Source organism: Canis lupus, chromosome 17, assembly GCF_003254725.2.
Source record: "Canis lupus dingo isolate Sandy chromosome 17, ASM325472v2, whole genome shotgun sequence".
NCBI classification, from domain to species: domain Eukaryota; kingdom Metazoa; phylum Chordata; class Mammalia; order Carnivora; family Canidae; genus Canis; species Canis lupus.
The window spans coordinates 29411396-29432915 of record NC_064259.1 but is presented as its reverse complement, the minus strand read 5'-3'; the positions used below and the strand labels follow the sequence as shown (position 1 = coordinate 29432915).

At 37.3% G+C, this 21520-nt stretch overlaps 1 protein-coding gene and 2 pseudogenes across 4 annotated transcripts in view; 2 read left to right on the top strand and 1 right to left on the bottom strand.

The window, feature by feature from the left end:
* Window positions 1-11232, top strand: part of HEATR5B (HEAT repeat containing 5B) — a 99749-nt gene extending 88517 nt beyond the window's left edge. For 3 of the 4 annotated variants that reach the window (XM_025454178.3, XM_025454180.3, XM_035700832.2), the window contains exons 34-36: window positions 4853-5004; window positions 6213-6426; window positions 10350-11232. In XM_025454178.3, coding sequence (XP_025309963.1) covers window positions 4853-5004; window positions 6213-6426; window positions 10350-10654 — 671 coding nt within the window. In that variant the 3' untranslated portion in view covers window positions 10655-11232. Of the gene's footprint in view, window positions 1-3626; window positions 3778-4852; window positions 5005-6212; window positions 6427-10349 lie in introns of those variants that run through there. The other variant, XR_007402971.1, reaches the window with a different exon arrangement.
* A 2298-nt stretch (window positions 11233-13530) lies between these two features.
* Window positions 13531-18934, bottom strand: LOC112664999 (derlin-1-like; annotated as a pseudogene).
* LOC112665082 (60S ribosomal protein L29-like) lies at window positions 17241-17808 on the top strand (annotated as a pseudogene).
* Window positions 18935-21520: the final 2586 nt, after the last annotated feature.

The following is a 21520-nucleotide window of genomic DNA, read 5'->3' as shown; positions in this document are numbered from 1 at the left end:
AGACTGTGGAAGCAAGCCCTTGAATCAAGAGATAGAGCAATGAAACACACAAATTGCTTTAAAACAGACATTTATCCACATGAGAATGTAAAAGCACATTCATTATTCTTCAAATGGTTTGTATCAGCTCTTTGAGATACCAGTTCCAATTAGGCCCTCACCTTATATTATGACTCAAAATAAATGCCAAATAAATTAAAACAGTAATGTATAGTTTAAAAAAATACCCCAGGCCAGAAGAAATTCAAACAGAACCTAGAGATTAAATCACAGGGTGCCTGGGTAGCTCAGTTGGTTGAGCATACAGCTCTTGATTTGGCTCAGGTCATGATCAGGTCATGATTGTGAAATGGCTCCACATTCAGCATGGAGTCTGCTTGAGATTCTTTTCTTTCCTTTCCTCTTTCCCCTGCCCTCATGCTTACATGTACTCTCTCTCTCTCTCTCTCTCAAATATATAAATAAGTAAAATCATTAGAAGTTAAACTGTCACTGGGTAGTAGAATTTCAAGTTTTATTTCTTCCCTAGACCATTTTTATATTGTTTTTGTTTGTTTGTTTAAGATTTTATTCATCCATTCATGAGAGACACATAGAGGCAGAGACACAGTCAGAGGGAGAAGCAGGCCCCCTGTAGGGAGCCTGATGTGGGACTCGATCTCGGGTCTCCAGGATCACGCCCTGGGCCAAAGGCAGGCGCTAAACCGCTGAGCCACCCAGGTGTCCCTATTTTTATATTGTTAAACAATGGCTATGTATTATTTTTATTATCTGAATTTTTTAATATTAATTATTTGGAAGAGAAAAATTAATTAGTTTTATTAATGCTACTGAAACTATTTTAGCTTTATCATGAGTTAATGTTTGGCTTTTAAAGCAGGTTTTTAACGAAAGAAATCTTAAATGCCATATTTATATATATATGTATATGTGTGTAAATAGATATGAATAACAAGATAAAGAAATAGTTAAGTGTTTGTTTAAGAATATAAATATTGTTTTAATTTTCATGGGGCAGTGTCATAGTCAATAATCATGTTTTTGGGGCACCTGGGTGGCTTAGTTAGGAGTCTGCCATCACAGTTTAGCGCCTGCCTTTGGCCCAGGGCGTGATCCTGGAGTCTTAGGATTGAGTCCCACATCGGGCTCCCTGCATGGAGCCTGCTTCTCTCTCTGCCTCTCTCTCTCTCTCTCTCTGCCTCATGAATGAATAAATAAATAAAATCTTAAAAAAAAAAGAGTCTGCCATCAGCTCGGGTCATGATCTGAGGGTCTTGGGATTGAGCCAGGCATCAGGCTTCCCTGTTCAGTGGGGACTCTGCTTCTCCCTCTCCCTCTGCAGCTCCCCCTGCTTGCTCTCTCTCTCTCTTCCTGTCAAATAAATTAATTAAATCTTTTTTAAGAACATCATGTGTTTTCCCAGTTGTCAGCTATATGGAAAGGTTTTGATATTTTATCAGTCTAGTTCATTAATATTAAGTTAATTTAAAGGTATGATAAGAAAATTAACTTGACTAAGATATTCTGTCTAGAAATGAATTTTCAGGAGACAGTATGAAGTGGAGATCAGGCCAGAGGTATTATTTGTATAGTATTTGCAAGTAAGGCAAGCAGAATTCTTTGCTTTACAAGGATAATTTTGTAATAGAGAATTTTTATTTAGGAAATCATATTTCTTAGTATAAAATCTGAGACTTCCACTTCGAAAAAACGTGCATGTGTGTGTACTCACACGAATAAACACATGCATGTATGTAAAATCTCCTTGGGTATAGCATATACTCTTAAGATTGCTGGCATTATTTTTTCATTTTTAAAAATTTCAATTATGAAATAGACTTCAAACCTTTTACAAAGTTATAAGAATGGTATAGTAAACTACAGTATACCCTTCTCCTAGATTCATCAACTGTTAACATTTTGCCACATTTTAATTTTATTACTCTGTAATCTGCATGTTATTAATATCATTGTTAATTTTGCTGAGCTGTTTGAGAATACACTGAAGTCATCATGACTCACTACTAAATGCTTCATGGATGTCCTATGAACAAGAATGTTCTCTTACATAACCACAGAAGAATTCTCAAATGTAGGCAATTTAACATCGATATAATGCTATTATTGTTCAGATACAAATTTTACCAATTGTCCTAATAATAACTATAGAACCTTTTCTTTTTATCTAGGATATAGTCCATGATCATGCATTGTACTTAGTTGTCCTAATGCTTTCATCTTCTTTTTTTTTATTTTTTTATTTATTTGTGATAGTCACACAGAGAGGGAGAGAGAGAGAGAGAGAGAGAGAGGCAGAGACACAGGCAGAGGGAGAAGCAGGCTCCATGCACCGGGAGCCCGATGTGGGATTCGATCCTGGGTCTCCAGGATCGCGCTCTGGGCCAAAGGCAGGCGCCAAACCGCTGCGCCACCCAGGGATCTCTGCTTTCACCTTCTTTAGTCTGAGGCAGTCATTCAACTTTTTTTTTTTAATTTTTCATGATACTAATGTTTTTTTAAAACTACAGACGTCTATTTTATAGATTGGTTTTCAGTTTGGAATTGCATGATTTTTTTTTCTCATCATTAGATTCAGGTTTTGCTTTTTTGGAAGGAAGGCTATATGAATATTTTTATGTCTTTCTCAGTGCATCTTGTAAGGAGGTATATAATATTGCTTCATCCCATTATTGGGAATCTTAACTTTAATAACTTGATTAAGATGGTGTCTGTCATATTTCTCCACTATAAAGTTGATATTTTTCCCTTTTACAATTAATAAGGAGTTTGTGGAGACATAATTTGAAACTCTGTCAATTATCTGTTCCCCATCAAGCTTTCACCCATTGGTTTTTGGGTTTTTTGGTTGTTTGGTTTTTTCTTAAGTAAACCCTACCTGCAGCATGGGGCTTGAACTCAGGACCCTGAGATCAAGAGTCGCATACTCCACCAACTGAGCCAGTTAGGTGCCCGCATACCCAATGGTTTTAACATCTGTTGTACCTGCACAGTTATTACTGTGATGATGTCAAAATGATAATTTTCTAACTTCTATATTTTCTTCCTTTTACATATATTAGCTAGCATTTCACTGAGCTTTTTCTTTGCCTTCATTTATTATTTTCTTATATGTTTATTGTTTATTACTATCAGATTTATGATCCTTTATTTAATTCAATGGACCCATTATTGTCATTATGGCATATCCCCATTATTTCTTGAGCACATTTTTATTTTTCTGCAGCAAGAAATAGCAGGCTTACCTTGCATTTTTCCTATTCGTGTTCTGGAACCCATCACCTCTCCAAAACACCTTTCCTGATTTCTTTTAGTAGAAAACCATATTTAAATGGCAAAGCTTGGGGACACCAGGGTGGCTCAGTGGTTGACATTTGCCTTGGGCTCAGGTCATGATCCTGGGGTCCTGGGATTGAGTCCCGCATTGGGCTCCCCACAGGGAGCCTGCTTCTCCCTCTGCATATGTCTCTGCCTCTCTCTCTATGTCTCTCATGAATAAATAAATAAAATCTCTAAAAAGTAAAAAAATAAATAAATGGCAAATCTTAAAGTCACAATTTTGTTTTTTTATTTTTATTTTTAAAATGTTTTATTTATTTATTTGACAGAAAGAGAACACAAGCAGGGGGACCAGTAGCCAGAGGCAGAGGGAGAAGCAGGCTCCCCACTGAGTAGGGAGCCCAACGTGGGGCTTGATCCCAGGACTCTGAGATCATGATCTGAGCCAAAGGCAGACACTTAATGGACTGAGCAACCCAGGTGCCCGTTAAAGTCATGATTTTAAAATAAAGTGTTAATTTTCCAACAAAAAATTGCTTACATTGTCACAAACTCTGAGTTAGAAATTGTTCTCATTTCACCTGCAATAATATTCCTACTATGGAGTTGGGTTTTTAAGAGGTATGACTTAGATGATTGTAGGTTTGCTAAATCCTTCAAATTTTGCATCTCTTTTTTGTGTGTGTGTGTTAAATTAACAAACTTCTTTTCAACCATTGTTCTTAGCCCATTCTATTGTATGCCAGTACCCTAATTATTAAATAATGTTAACATACCAAATATATATGTTCATACTCCTGATAAATTATTGATTATATTGAATATTTGCAGTTTCCAAATTAGTCCAAATTCATACAGAAAGAATGGTAGTAAGTTCAGCCATGAAATAAATCATGATAAAATAGTATAGATCTCTTAGATGTTTAATAGTAGTTTTCTTTAGAATAAATGTAAATATTTCCTGTATTTCTAATTACATACTATATTTCCATTAGGTTGTATCTATCCTCACATAAATGATTGTGATAGAAAGAAGTTCTCTAAAATTATGAGAATACTGTGTTCAAGAAATTGTGCCAGATTTTTTAGATTATGGTTGTATAAAATTTATAGGTCTGTGGATTTTTAAATTACTTAGAATATTTTATAATCACTTAACTTTGTTGGAAGGAAAGTATGTGGAAATTTTTTTATCAATTTAAACTATAAAGAAGTTACATAGCTACATAAGTTTTAAGTAATTCTTTATTACTGTGTTATTGTTCCTACTCAAATTTGCTTTCCCTTGTTAAGATTTATGCTGGAATTTTTGTTTAGTTAATATCGTACCATCCAAAAAAGGAAAAAAGAATTTAAATACAGGACTCTAATAAAGTATCTCCGTTTCCTTAATAGTAGATGAGTTCTATTCATAAAGTTGTTTATGGATTGTATTAGATTTAGGCAGTGTGTGGGTTAGGAGAGAGGGTTATTCAAGATTGGAGTTCCAAAACATGTTGGAAATAGCACATTGCTTTAATTTTTCACATATTTTAATATTATTCATATATTTCAGAAGATTCCATGCCTATGCCTGATGAAGTAAGCATGCTAACAGCAATTGCACTCTTCCTGTGGTCTGCTAGTAGTGAAATAATAGGAGTCCAGTCATTACAGAATGGCTGCATGAACAGATTTAAAAATGCATTAAATTCATGTGACCCATGGGTAAGTTACACTTAAACACAGTGGTAAAATTCCACTTTATCAGTAAAATTTTAGATTGATTCATTAAAATGGGTGATACATCAAATGAAAACCTAAATATTTGTTATATAGCTTTTGAATAGAAAAGCTGCAAAGGTTACTCACTTTAAGCACTTGGAGACACATGTGTGTATGCATATTTATACATGTAAAAAATTTTCCAATATCTGAAATGTTTGATTAACTCTGGCTTATATTGGTAGAAATTTTACATGAGTCTATGATCATATTTTTCACTGTTTACTTAATGGCACCAAAAACATTAAAGAATAAATTTATATTGTAAGTTTTATTATATTACATGTTTTGATGAAGTTTTTCTAGAAAATACTTTTTTTTTTTTTTTTTTGGTTTCACAATGTCAGAGTCTAAAGATTCTCAGTCCTGCTGCATATCAGAAAAAAATCAGTTTAGTAACATGATTCCTAGACTCTGCTACTGTCTTCCTGAATCATAAGTCTGTATTTTAAAAATACTGCCCAAGTATTTTTTATGCCCAGCAAGGTATGGCAACTTCTCTTCTACCAAAGTGCTGGAACTGCTTTATTCTACTATTTGACCCATATGGTGATGGATCTTCCTTTTGTTGTTGTTGTTGTTGTTGTTGTTGTTGTTGTTGTTAGTATGAAGTCTTTTTAAGCTAAAGTGGAGCCAATGAGATTTTACTTTCTAGTCCTGGAAAAGTTAAATTGGCATAAGCAGTCATTTCCAGGGAATTCAAATGAACTTGAGTTGTCTAGTGTATTTTTATAGCAGTGTTTGACATCATTTAGATACTAGCTTTCCTTACTAAATAGGTTAAAGTGAAAAGGACAATTGTCAAGTAAAGAAGAAATAAAAAACATATATTGGAATTCCTAGCTTCTTCCACACTATAGAAATATATGAATTATGTAAGCTTGGTAATTTGGCAGTTACCACGTAAGGAATATTTATTTAATTAATTTTAATTAATTTTGGAGGTTTCATTATTCTAACTTAATTTAATTTTGGAAGTTTCATTATTCTAACTTAATTTCCATAAATAGAAAATGGCATTTATTCATCCCACATTTTTATTTTCATTCTGCAATATCACATCTTTTCAGCATATATTAAGTTGCAGTGTGATTGTACAGCAAATAAGAACTATCACACATGTTAATTAATAAAATGATTTTCTTTTATAGGTTCAAGCCAAATGTTACCAGCTTCTCCTCTCAGTCTTCCAGCATTCCAATCGTGCCCTATCAACCCCCTATATCCATTCTTTAGCTCCAATAGTGGTTGAAAAGCTGAAAGCTGTTGAAAGAAATAGACCAGCCAGTAGCACAGAACTTTTAGCTGTTCAAGAAGGAATCAAAGTTCTGGAAACATTAGTTGCTCTTGGGGAAGAACAGAATAGTAAGTATTCTTAATAAAAACACAATAATCCAAAATGAACTGTGTATGTGTGTGTGTGTGTGTGTGTGTACATGTATATATACTTCTTATTTGATATTGGACACAGGCCATTGCAATAAGTTTACTAAGGAGTGGTTACTATCTGAAAGATTAATATTTTTGCTCATACTACTAACAATGTATTGAGGTGATTCAAATTCACTTTTTTATGAGCAAGAGGTTAAAACAAATTACTGATGGCATTTCAACACATTGATTTTTTTCTTCTAGGAATGTACTATTTAAGAACTAGGAAAAATGTCGATATTTAATTGATTTATAAAAATAATTTATTACGGTGTCATAATACAAGTACACAAGCTTTATAACAAATAGGATCAGATTAATATTAATGCTAAACATCATTATTAAAATACCTCCAATTTTGAAATTTAAAAATTATTTTTATTTAATGAAAAGCTACCAGAGGGGCGCCTGCGTGGCTCAGTTAGTTAAGTGGCTGCCTTCAGCTCAGGTCATGATCCCAGGGTCCTGGAATCAAGCCAAGTCGGACTCCCTGCTCAGCCAGGGGCCTGCTTCTCCTCCCTGTCCCCTGCTCATGTTCTCCCTCCCTCACTTTCTCTCTCTGTCTCTCAAATAAATAAATAAAATCTTTAAATAAAAACAAGGAAAAGCTACCAGATACATCCATTTAATCAGACTTAGGCAGTTTAATTCCTACTCTTCTTTATTCCTTTGATTTCATCACAGTCTAAGATTTGTTTTTAGAAATATGACTTTTAATTGTTGCAGAAAGACTATGCTTTTTGAACTGTGATTGAACATTAAGCTGTTTCTAATTTTTCAATATCGTAAATAACTGAGATGAGTATCCTTGTACAGATATCTTTGCACACATTTTTTATTATATCTATCAATTTCTTAACATGAAATTACTGGAAATTGAAGGAAGTGCATGTTTTTTTTAAGGCTTTTAATGTATGTTGCCAGATTACTCTTCAGATAACAGTTATATCCATTTTTTTCTATCGTAAGTTTTTTTCTTTTTCCCTTTAAAAAACTGACAGGAAATTGGAAGGTAGAGGCTTTGAAAAAGTTATTTTAAGAGCTTCACTATGAAATAATAACCCTTGGGATCCCTGGGTGGCTCAGCGGTTTAGCGCCTGCCTTGGGCCCAGGGTGTGATCCTGGAGACCCAGGATCGAGTCCCACGTCAGGCTCCCTGCATGGAGCCTGCTTCTCCCTCTGCCTCTGTGTGTGTGTGTGTGTGTGTGTGTGTGTGTGTGATGAATAAATAGATAAAATCTTAAAAAATAAAATAAGATTTTAAAATAAAATAATAACCCAGGGGCTCCTAGGTGGCATCTGACTCTTGGTTTTGGCTCTGATGGTGGTCTGGGGTCTGGAGATTGGACCCTGAGTCGGGTTCTGCACTCTGCGCTTGGAATCTGCCTGTCCCTCTCCCTCCCCCTCTGCTCTTCCCCACAACACACACACACATGCCTGCATGCATTTGTGCTCTCTCCCTCAAATAAATAAAATCTTTTAAAAAATAATAATAATAATCCAGAACTATGAAAGTGGAAAAGGAGAAATGCAGAGGTAGTTATGAAAAAAACTGACCTGAGTTGATGAGTTACGAGTTATAGGGAGCAAAAGAGGAAGCCAAAACAGAACTGTTCCCTGAAAGAAGTGTGGAAGGAGTATCAAAATTGGAAAAGTCAGGAAGAAAGACTGGGAGTTGATAAGTTTAGTTGAAATTAGATATCAGTAGAAGGGTTCCCTGGGTGGCTCCACGGTTTAGCGCCTTCCTTCAGCCCAGGGCGTGATCCTGGGGTCCCAGGATTGAGTCCCACATCAGGCTCCCTGCATGGAGCCTGCTTCTCCCTCTGCCTGTCTCTCTCCCTCTCTCTCTCTCTCTCATGAATAAATAAATAAAATCTTAAAAAAAAAAAAAGGAAATTAGATATCAGTAGATTATTTGGATAGAAATGGTGTGGCTGACGTCATAGCCTGTGTTTGTGACCATCATGGCCAAAACCAAAGGTACATGGTGGCCATCTCATTATATCATATATGTTCATTCATTCATTCGTTGATTTGATGTTATCTTCCTGCTAAATGCCATCATATCCCATTTATAGGACTCATTTCCCTTTGGTTTTTGCATGCATTCAGCCTTATATTTATCTTGATTTTTTTTAAATGCCAATTTTACTATAACTCTCAAAAGTCTTCCTACAAATACAATGCATCTGTTATCTCAGTGAAGCAGTCTATTAAAAAATGAAGAAACCATGATAATGCTTATTGCTGATATATCTCACTAACACTTAAAACTATAATATATAGTTATATAAAATATAGTAATATAATTCCCAGAGGGTGAATTTTCTAGCTTTTAAATTTATCACTCAACTTTCTTCACAACAGTTGCAAATGCTAATTTTTTGTTTTTAACTTTGCAGTATCCATTACAGAAATAGGCAGTGAATGTTTTTATACTCAACATGACCAAGGTTATAAGCAAAGACATCGGAATTATATTTGAGTCTTAATTCTCATCATCTTTATTCAATCTACTACTCAGAACTTATCTTACCTTCTTTTAAAACTTCTCTAGGATTCAAGAGAATCTTGCTTTCTATTCTTATATCTAATCATCTCATAACTAAATAACTATAATAGTGTCCTAATCAATTTTACCTCTCCTTTGTTTAAGTATTGTGAGTAGCAGGGCGCCTGGGTGGCTCACAGGGACAGAGTGGGATTAGGGTTCTGGAAAGGCCTCATGATTATCATCATTGTCTTTCTTGAGGTCAGTGAGTGTTGTATTCCATGTTCTGGATCAGGTGCTTCCTGCTCCCCTACCGCCTTGGCTACTATCATTCTACAAAAATTAACAGAAATTAAAAGTGGAAAAAGCACGATTCTCAATGTTTATTATCAGATACATACGTATATGATCACATTTTTTTCTTAAGAAAAATACCAGCTTTAATGAAACTTATGTTCCAGGATGGAGTTGTTAATATGGGAAGACAAAGAGACTAATAAGTGGGATTAACTCTCCAAATAAATCTCTCAGGGCTTCGAATTTATGTCAGCCAGACATGGGTTCTTGTTTTTTAACCCTAAATTCTACATATTTGATTCTTTTTGAGATATTTTCCCCTTACTTACTGTGGGTTTGAGGGGATGATGAAATGGGAAAGAGTTGTATTTCTATTTTAAAATGAAGGAATACCTAGTTTTACTTAAATAACAGTAAAGGGATGCTCAGGTTCTGTTTCCTATTCTAACCTCCCTATTCTGAAATACCTTAAAAATGTCATGATGTTACTCTCTGAGTACATTTCACCAAATGGCCAGCATTTTTTTTTGTTTGCCTTTTCTTAAAATTTAAATTCAGTTAATTAACATGTAATATATTATTGGTTTCAAAGGTAGAGGTCAGTGATTCTTTAGTTGTATATAACACTCAGTGCTCATTATATCACTTGCCCTCTTTAATGTCCATCATCGAGTTACCCTATGCCCCTTCCCCTCCAGCAATCCTCAGTTTGTTTCCTAGATTTGAGTCTCTTGTTTGTCTCCCTCTCTGATTTCATCTTGTTTTATTTTTCCTCTCTTCCCCTGTGACCCTGTTTTCTTAAATTTTTTTGTATTTTTTGTTTAATAAAACAAATTAATATAAATCTAAAACATAATCTTAACAAACCTGGTCTTCAGCCCTAACATAGCTTGCACTAAGTAAATATTTAATATAATTATGAGTTATTATTGAGGTCTAAAACAGATTCTATCTGCTTATGTTTTATTATGATTGAGACTATTGTGGTAATTGCCTAATTTTAAAATTAAAGTTTATTGTAATTGACAGATTCGTGATGATCTTCAGAATGTATCATTGTTATTTGCAGGAGTCCAGTTACTTGCCCTTTTAGTTCCCACTTTGATCTCTTACCTGCTGGATGAAAATTCTTTTGCCTCAGCAAGCACAGTTTCCAAGGATCTTCATGAGTTTGCGCTCCAGAATTTAATGCATATTGGACCTCTGTATCCACATGCTTTCAAGACAGTAATGGGAGCGGCTCCTGAATTGAAAGTACGTTTGGAAACTGCTGTTCGAGCAAGCCAAGCCAGCAAAGCTAAAGCAGCTACCAGGCAGCCAACCCCTACTGTACATTCTACACCAACGATTAAGCTAAAAACAAGTTTTTTTTAATTTGATATTCCATTCATTTTTGTTTATATTGTCAACTGACAATTTGTTAGTGATAGCCACTGTACCATCCTGGGCTACAGGTTCTACTTTATTTGTATATGTGTATTGTATGCTCTAAGTAGGTTAACTAAAATAATGCTTATGCCACTTTCTGATTTGGAAGGAGTGATTGTTTTTATCATGTGGTGTTTGTGCTTTCATTTTCCTCCTAATTCTTTTTTATTAATTTGTTTTTTAAGTACTGAGCCACAGTCTCTTAAATTTAAGTGCTAAAAACAATTATATCACATAGTTGGGTAGCCTATTGGTATTGTCCGGGGAAAAAATAGGTCAATATTCAGCATCTGTCAAGAAAAAATTTAATTGAGAAACAAGCAGAATTTAAATTTTGAAGAAACTAAAAGAATGGAAAATGTTTCGTGGTGTATATAATATGAATAAAGGCACGTTTTCTTAGCATTTTTCAAAATGTCCTTACCTTTCTGATCTTTTTAATTACTAAATTATGCTTGTGTGTATTTTAGTTAACTGAATTAAAACTCTCATTTAAAGGTCTATTAAATGTTTCAAATGTGGAATGATGTTCTGCTTTTTTTTTTTGATGGCTAAAATTTGACCTTGGTTATGTTTTATAACCACAATACAGAGCATTGAGTCCTGACTATGATGGTTAGTTTCATTCGTTAAATATTTATTGAGTGCCTACTGTATATGAGGCATCAGGCTAAGTGCTGCAGGGCATATAAAAATGAATTCGTCATAATTATGATGATGCCAGTCTGTTGTGCAATGGGAATTTTACCACATCAAGTAGATAATAGATGAGCATTTGACACAGTGTTGTCATTTGACACAGTGTTGAGCAAATTTTAAACACCCAAGTTTTACCAGAGAGTGTTACATAGACTGTAGTATCAACAGAAAATCACCTTTCTGAATATTCCAGATGCATACTTCTTTATCATCTGCTGCCACCTACCCGCTTTCATGCCCTAACCAGCTGGCGGCTCCTGTCTTCCTGTCAAGCTGTCTTATTCAGGCTTTTGGGCCTCAGATAGGTGATTTCTTTCACCAGTTGTCTCACTTTCCTTTATATCTACAGGGTGGTTTTTTCATTTCATCAGGCTTTGTTTAGTTTATTCACATGGGATTGCAACCTTCACTACAATCAATTATGAACATTTTCATTATTCCAAGAAGAAATCTCATAGGCCACCCCGATGGCTCAGTCAGTTGAGCGACTGACTCTTGATTTTGGCTCAGGTCATGATATCAGGGTCATGAGCCATGCCTTGGGCTCTGTACTGGTGGGCAAGGAGTCTGCTTAAGATTCTTTTCCCTTTCATTCTCCCTCTCCCTTTGTCCACCGCCACCCCCCGCCCCAGCTTACATGTACTTGTGTATGCTCTATCTCTGAAATAAATAAATCTTTAAAAAAAAAAAGAAACCTCACACCCTTTAGCAATCACCCTACAACCTTTCCATTTATTGCCAGCCTTTCACTACCACAAATCTACTATCTATCTCCATCAATTCTTGTTATGAACATCTCGTATAACATCTCACATAGAATATATGGTCTTTTGTGACTGGCTTCTTGATGTTTTTTTGCTTGTTTGGTTTTTTTTGTTGTTGTTGTTTGTTTGTTTGCTTTGCCCTTTAAAAAACTTTATTGGGGGATAAGCCTCACTCAGAAAAAGCCAACCTCTAAAAAAGGAGCTGCGGGTATGTAAGCTGATTTGATGTATATTCATGACTTGAACATTCATGAATGGCCCAAAATAAAGACCCTCAAACACAAATGAATCTAAAGCTATCATAATCCCAAATCATGTGATTCACATAGATGTGCTTAAATTAGCTCTTAAAATATGATATATGTACTAAGACTGTCCTTTCCTCATGATTAACTGAAGCATGTGGCCATTAAAAGGGAGGGGGAGGGATCCCTGGGTGGCGCAGCGGTTTAGCACCTGTCTTTGGCCCAGGGCGCGATCCTGGAGACCTGGGATCGAATCCCACATCGGGCTCCCGGTGCATGGAGCCTGCTCCTCCCTCTGCCTGTGTCTCTGCCTCTCTCTCTCTCTCTCTCTGTGTGACTATCATAAATAAATAAAAATTAAAAAAAATAAAAAAATAATAAAAGGGAGGGGGAGGGAGGGCGCCTAGGTGATTCATTTGGTTAAGCATCTGCCTTTGCCTCAGGTCATGCTTCTGGGGTCCTGGGATGGAGCCCTGCATCGCATTAGGCTCCCTCCTCAGCAGGGAGTCTGCTTTTCCCTCTCCCTCTGCCACTCTCACTGCTTATTGTCTCACTCTCTCTCTCTCTCTCAGAGTAAAATCTTTTAAAAGAAAATAAGAGGGAGGGGGAGGCAAATGTGATTTGGAACTTTCTGGCACAATACATCCAACTACTGTGGATACACACAAAGACAGTACATAAGATGCAAAGGGATAATGCCCACCAGAGTTTGCACCTAGACCCTGTGCAAGATGCAGCTCCACTAGAGTTTTGATCAGTTTTGGTGACCACTAGAGTTTTGATCAGTGCAAACTCCTTTGTCAAGTTTGGTGACCCAACCCCAGATGCCAAGGATGGTGCCAGCAGACCAGGACCTGCCAAAACCCATTATTCAGACGGAAAAGGAAGAGAAGACACCAAAAACTGCAGTCAGTTCTGAAGTTTTCACAGTTGATATTTGTTCTTTGTCACAGTTAAGGACTTGAATAAGAATCATGAAACTTGAACATATTTTATTATTCAGGATTTAAAAAATTTTGTCACATACTGAAAGACTACATTCAGTGTGGGTCGGGTCTCACAGCGTTTGCTAGAACTCGGTTGTGAAGCACATGCAGCACCAGCTGGAAACCATCTATGGGGAGTGGCTGGTGGGCAAGCCAGAGGCCTCTCCTTCACTAATACCAAGTCAGAAGTCCTGTCTCCAGTTGTGTCTCCTGCCTTGACTCTTCTGATCAGCAACTCTCCCCATGCTAATGGGGGGCACACCAAACCCTGACACTCCTCCCCTCTCCTGCTGGCTAGGCAGTGGGTACAAAAACTGAGGTATGGATACCAAATTTTTTCATTGCAAGTCCACTGGGTATCTGAACATTAGGAGGAAATAAAGATGTCCAACAAGATTTCCAACGAGCTCATTGCTTACCGAGCCTCCCATGATATAGTTGAATCCAAGAATAACCGATGGTAAATAACAGGTCTTCATTTGTGTTCCAAATGAAAGTGATATGATCATGTCTCTGTTCAGCTGTGCCCAGACATAAAGTACTGACATGATAGGAGGAATCATCAACAAATGCATATTCGTTGCTAAGCCCGTAATCACGATGCAAATCCAGTTAAAGAGGAGCATGAATAAATAGCCAGCTGGCCTCCCATCAAAAGCTCCTGTTTTAAGGCATGTAGAATATTGATATAAGAAATATAAATTGACCAAATAAAGAAATCCAATTCCTGGATCCATGGGGAAATAAAAAGTAGCAGTGATTGGCCTCCAAATCTGGAAGCAATAGAGGAAGGCTTCTTCAGGCCAGAAGAAGAAGTAGTAGGCTGATGAGACCAGGTTTGCCAACGAGGGCACTGCAACAGTAGTGACCAACCAACAGCATGTTAGCCAGGATGCTCCTGAACCAGTCCCCAATTTGGGACATCTTCACCTTTTAGGTGACTAGAATGTGCATAGCCACCCAATTCCCCATCCCTGGCCCCTTGCCACATGGTCCCCTCTGTGAGTGAAAGGCATGGAGGAGTCCACCAAGCTAGGGAGCAGAAGGCAGAGATCTCCAGATTTGGTGCCACTCTTGACTTACTGTTTTTAAGCTTCATCCAGGTGGTGACATACATTAGTACTTCCTCCCTTTTTATGGCTGGATAATACTCCGCTGTATGTGGACCACATTTTGTTTATCCATTCACCAGCTGATGGACACTTGAGCTGCTTTCACCCTTTGCCTATTAGAAATAATACTGCTAAGAACAACTGTGTGCAAGTTTTAGCTGGACATGTTTTCATTTCTCTTGGGTATACATCTAGGAGTGGATTGCTGACTCGGTTGATAACTCTTCAGCTTTTTAAGGAACTGCTAGACTTCAATTGCTTGTTTCTTGTTTCTTGCATATATAACCCCCTTTTCAGCCACCTATTTATGAAGTATAAAGTTTATTTCTGGGACACCTGGGTGGCTCAGTGGTTGAGCATCTGCCTTTGGCTCAGGTCGTGATCCTGGGACCCTGGGATCGAGCCCTGCTTCGGGCTCCCTACAAGGAGCCTGCTTCTCCCTCTGCCTATGTCTCTCTGTGTCTCTCATGAATAAATAAGTAATATCTTTAAAAAACAACAACAGCTTTATTTCTGCCTTGGCTATTTTTTGCTATTCTTGGTACCTCCTAGACTTTTCCCATCATTTCCCACCTTGAGGTAGACTGCATCTTGCATTAGCAATGATTTCTCTCTTTTTTTTATCCCTCTCTCCCTCACTACCTACTTTCCTTCCTTACTCCTTCCTTCCTTCCACCCTCCTTCTCTCCCTCCCTCCCTCCATCCCTCCCTCCTCTCCCCAGTACTACTTTTTACTTTCTCTAAACTCTTCTGAGCCACTGACAACCTAACTTCTAGTTCTCTGTGATAATATTTATAAAAGAAACTCTGTTTGAAACATTATATTTATTAACTGGTTTCACTGCCTAATCCTTGAGATTATTTTCAACCCCAAGAATCGTTATTTGATTCTAAATATCCAGTATCGAGAAGCTAAAAGAAGCATGATGATAGCCAATGGATTCTTTCTGAAGCATAATCTGAGCAGTTTTAACATTAAAAGAAATAGTATTTTTTATTTACTTTCCAGGTTCTTGTTAATATCGAATTTGAATTTGAATTCTGAATTCAATTAGAACTAAACTTTGAAGTCTGGTTTCCCTTTCCCAAATAGATTCTGCTATCGACTAAGGATAGAACTTCAGACAACCTAACCTTTTAGGGGCCAGTTCTCTCATCTATAAAGTAGATGAAAACTTACTAGGTATTCTCTCTATGATCTTTTGCATATATAAAAAGTACATGTCTATAGGTTTATCCTTATTTTTATCAAGAGAGTGTTTGGTCAGTCCTTTAGTATTAGCACAAAACATAATTTAGTCTGATAAGTTGTTTTTACATGTATATAAAATAGTTATCAGTAAGACAGTATAAAATATATTAAATCCAGAGAGCAGCTAAAATATTGCAGATTATGACTATTAAAAAGAGCTGCCATTTCTGTTGTGCAGGCACTGAGCTAGACACTTAATATCCATTCTTTTCTTTCAAACATTCTTTTCATTCAAACAGTGCTGAATAAGGTCTACAATTAGCCCAATTTTCAAAACACATTTAATTATATGAATCACTATGCTTCACATTTTCCTCATTCTTAACTGGAATTTTTAGGTTGATGCCAGAAATGGCTAGAGTACAGCTATAAATAAATTTCTTGCCTTATTGCTTTCCATCACACAGATTACTTTTAAAACCTAATTTAATCATTACAAACCTATTACTACTTCTATATTAATAATAATAATTATGACATATATTTAAATAATTATGAAATTGTCATTTATGGACTTCACAAAATTTTACTTAAAAATTTCATGTCTTAATCATAATTTCTTAATCATAAGAAAAGTTATCCTGAATTAAGTTTTTGGTTGTGTCTCTAAACAAATATGTGAGAACCATGCATGCACACAAGGGACCAGTACAACTGCTTTTTCTTTTCTTTCAGAAGAAAGACCAGTATAACTGTTTTTCTTTTCTTTCACAGCCTTGGTCCCCTACCCACACTTCTCGATCTCTTTTTTGCCATTAGAATTTGTGGGTTTCCATTTCAGACATTATTTTTCTTTTTTTTTTTTTTTTTTTTTTTATTTATGATAGGCACACAGTGAGAGAGAGAGAGAGAGGCAGAGACACAGGCAGAGGGAGAAGCAGGCTCCATGCACCGGGAGCCCGACGTGGGATTCGATCCCGGGTCTCCAGGATCACGCCCTGGGCCAAAGGCAGGCGCTAAACCGCTGCGCCACCCAGGGATCCCCAGACATTATTTTTCTTATACACATATACTCTATTTGCCTTTTTTCCCCTTGACTTCCAATGCAAGTCAAAAGAATCCATGAAAATTTAAGTAAATTTGTTTGGCTTTTCCAACTTTAGCTTCAATTGTTCATTTTTTTCTTTAAATCTCTTCCTTCTGGGATCCCTGGGTGGTGCAGCGGTTTGGTGCCTACCTTTGGCCCAGGGCGCGATCCTGGAGACCTGAGATCAAGTCCCATGTCGGGCTCCTGGTGCCTGGAGCCTGCTTCTCCCTCTGCCTATGTCTCTGCCTCTCTCTATCTGTGCGTGACTATCATAAATAAATAAAAATTTTTTAAAAATCTCTTCCTTCTTTCCAACTCATTTCCATTTGTATAGGAAAATACCTCTCTTATTTGTGGGGAAAAAAAAAAGGCATGACGGACTGATGCGTATCCAAGCCAAGAGATAAAGAGGAACGAGAACAAAGAAGGGCAGTATGGCCATTCATCTTTAGACAGGTGGACCAGAGGGGGAGCCGCGGGCTTTGGTGCAGACATGGCCAAGTCCAAGAACCACACCACGCACAACCAGTCACGAAAATGGCACAGAAATGGCATCAAGAAACCCTGGTCACAAAGATACGAATCTCTTAAGGGGGTAGACCTCAAGTTCCTGAGGAACATGCGCTTTGCCAAGAAGCACAACAAGAAGGGCCTGAAGAAGATGCAGGCCAACAATGCCAAGGCCATGACTGCGCATGCTGAGGCTATCAAGGCCATTGTCAAGCCCCAGGAGGTTAGGCCCAAGATCCCAAAGGGCGGCAGCCACAAGCTCAATCGACTTGCCTACATCGCTCACCCCAAGCTTGGGAAACGTGCTCATGCCTGCATTGCCAAAGGTCTCAGACTCTGCCAGCCAAAGGCCTAGGCCAAGGCTCAAACCAAGGCCCAGGCTGCAGCTGCGACCCCGGCTCCGGCTCTGGCTCCTGCTTCTACTCCTGCTTCTACTCCTGCAGCTCAGGCTCCCAAAGGTGCCCAGACCCCCACAAAGGCTCCAGCGTAGAGGCTTCTGCCTGCCAGTGTGAGGGCGGAAGGACTGGTATGACCCCTGGGCTTCTGCCTGCATGGGCCTGGTGTCCTCCTGTGCTATTTATACAAATAAACCTGCGGCAGGATCTGTTAAAAAAAAAAAAAAAAAAAAAAAAAGACAGGTGGACCAGAGAGCCGATTGCATCAACAGGTCAATGTTTCAAATAAGTGGTCTGCAATTGAATATAAAATGAGATTTTTCCAAGAAAGCTGTTAAAAACGATTGACTTATAATAGTGCATTTCCTGACACTGGATATGCACAAAGAGAACTTGAATTCCTGTTTGTCAAAGATTTTGTGGTAAGATTATCTACTGCTATCTTATTTATTCACTGGACTATTATTTGTGGAACACCTATGTGCCAGGCATTGGGAATAAAATAGTGAACAGTCAAGCAAAGAATCTGCCATGGTTATTTTTACATTCTACTTGGGGAGGGATATAAAATAGTCACAAGGTTATGATAAGTAGTTGGAGGAAATAGTATGAAGTATAGTTTGATAAAAAAATAAAAGCAGAGATTTCTCTTTTTAAGTTTTTAAAAAATTTTTAAGTTCTCTCTATACCTCGTGTGGGACTTGAACTCATGACTCCAAAATCGAAAGTTGCATGCCCCTGTGAATAAGCCAGCTAGGAGCAGAGGTAAGTATTTCTACATAGGATTTTTCAGAGCTCCAGACTCTCATCTGCTCTTCACACCTGAAATGTGACTACCTACCATTGGTTATCTCAGAGATTCCTCAAACTCAATTAATTTAAAACTGGATTCTTCACCTTCTTATCTAAAACCAACTTCCCTATTCATGATTTCCCAGTAAATAGCACAAATATTTTATCCTGTCATATGAGACATAAATCTTAGTAACATCCCTGACACTTACCACCTTCTCCCTCACTATGCTTAGTTCATCACCAAGTTTCCTAAATATCTCGGCAAATCCCTCTGAATGCCTTTATTACCATTATTATCATTTGCAGTGCAGATCACCACATCTGGTTGCATACAGCAAAGTGGTGGGTGTGAACTGTAGGGTCAGTTTTTCTGGGTTGGAATCTGGCTCCATTATTCACAAGCTGTGTAACCTTGGGTAAGTCACTTATTCTCTCTGTGCCTCAGTTTCTGCATCTGTAAAATGAAAATAACAATACTTATTTTATAGAGTAGCTGTTGAAATAAGTTATACTTGCAAATGACCTTAAAAATAGTACCAGACCCTTAGAAAACAATTTACAAATGTCAGTTGATACTATATTTTCCATACAGAAAATGAAATGATCTTTATAATTTTTTTACCTTACTGAAAACTCTCCAGTTGCTTACCTTAGCAAAAAGACCAGTTTTTTAGGGTGACCTGCAAGGCCCTGCATAATCTGGCCCTTGCCTACTTCACCTCCTCATGCAGGTCCTATGGCCACATAGTAGTGTTCCAATCTGTCAAGTGAAAGTAATGTTAAGAGCGCCTGGGTGGCTTAGTTGGGTAAGTGTCCGACTCGATTCCAGCTACAGTTGTAATCTCAGGACTGTGGGAGGACCCCAGCTTTCAGCCCCACATCAGGCTCCATTCTCAGCGTGAAGTCTGTTTGTCCTTCTCCTTCTGTTCCTCTCCCTGGTCTCTCTCTCTCTCTCTCTCTCAAAACAAATAAACTCTTTAAAAAAAAATTAGAACTTACCCCTTAAGGACATTGTAAAGATTGAGCTAATGCGTACAAAGTGCATTATTTATTTTTAGTAAATGCTCATAACTACTAGCTATAAAAATAATAATTGCTATTACTTGCCTCATGCTTTTTTTTTTAAATTGTATTTATTCATAAGAGACACACAGAGAGAAGCAGAGACATAGGCAGAGGGAGAAGCAGGTTCCTCACAGGGAGCCCAATGTGGGACTCTATCCCAGGACCCCGGGATCACGCCCTGAGCCAAAGGCAGATGCTCAACCACTGACCACCGAGGTGCCCTCCTCTTGCTCTTTATGTCAGCTATATTGGACTTCTTTCAAATGCAATAAGTACTTTTCTTCCTCAAGTGTTTGAATTTTGCTTAAAAAGCTCCATTCCACCTTCTGCTAATTGATTTATACTCTTCCTTCATGTCTTAATCTGGTACATTCTCTTAAAAACATTGCAGCATTAATGTGATTATTGCCATATCCTAAAAATGGTATTATTTAGATTATTTAAATGATCTTTTTCTCCTGTAAGGAAAATGCATATATTGGCTCCAGAAGCTTGAATACAATCAGCTTACAAGTTATAATGTTACACATTATGATTTCATGTGAAAGTGTGTATAAGCTGATTCAAACCACTCCTTTTGTTACTTCATGTCCTGCAGCTGGGGGGAAATCTGGGAAAGGAGATAACATAGATAATGGCAGAATTTTCCATTACAGAGAACAACTAACTGCAAGTGCTAAAATTAATACATACTGAACAGCAGTAGCATATTGAAGGCCTGTAGGGAAGAGGGAGAGAGATATATACTACATACAAAACACACCAAATCTTGTTTAGACAAACATTAAGAAAACAGAGGTCTCCAAAATCTAAAACAAAAATGTGTCAGACCTCTTTAACCTCACTCACCTTACTTGTTTTTCTGGCACAATGCCCAGATTTTTCCCTGTCATGTTTGGAAAAAAAAAAAAAAAAAAAAAAAGGTACCACTTTGGATTCTTTTGAGAACTGATTTAGTTTATATTTCAGCTATCAGATAGGAGTTTGGGGGGAGATACTGTTCTGAGCAATTCAAATCCACATGACAACTGGGTATCTTCTCAGCAAAGGCTTCACCTAAAAACCAGTACATCTCTGCTGCATGGTTGGCAGGAAGAGCCAGCTTATAAAAATGTTCTCTCCCTACCCCAAGTCCCACAACGGTTATTTTTATGTAATGGAGATACATGAATTAATTGAAATTCCATTCCTTCCTTAGAAATGGGGGCACTGTAGTTATTAAAGTAGAGAAGAGGAGGAAGATAAGAACTTGTAGGGTAGACCTTCCATTCACTGGGAATGTTAAAAGAGAAATGGGTAGAGAGGCAAGGAATGGAGCTGAGGGGGAGAAAGAAAAAGTATGTGTTCAAAAACCCATTGTTTGTTGCTTAGAGGAACAGAACTTTAAGTTCTATATTCTAAGAGAAGTCTTGCTACAGCTTCAGATGTGTATTATCATTTTAGTCTCCTGCAGTATTAGCAGTATAGATAATGAAAGCAATCCTGATTTTAGATTTTAAGTATTTCTTCCTCCACATATCAGTCACTACAAAATTAAAATTAATTTTAATTTCAAAATAAAATCTTACTTAATTAGTCAAATGTATTAAAAAGTGTTAGTCAAATAAAATGAAATTTCATTTAAAAAAGAAAATTGGGCAACCCTCTAATTTCAACCACTCTTCCAAAAGAAAATAAGAATAATAATCATAAATGATGATAGAGGAGACTTTCCCATTCTATCACATGACTATGATGTATATTTAATTCTTGAACTCCAAGAACATTTTCAAATAATGGAATGCCTTCACTTCCCAATCTGTTATTGGCTGTTTTCCCAACCTAGTCATTACCAGACTTCAAATCTCGAGAGGAAGTTTGGAGGCTGAAGAAAAGTAGAAGCAGGGGAGGCAGCAAGGAGAGGTGAGGGCAATCAGGGAGTGGCAGATAGTATAGAGGCTGATAAACAGTGGGCTATTGCAT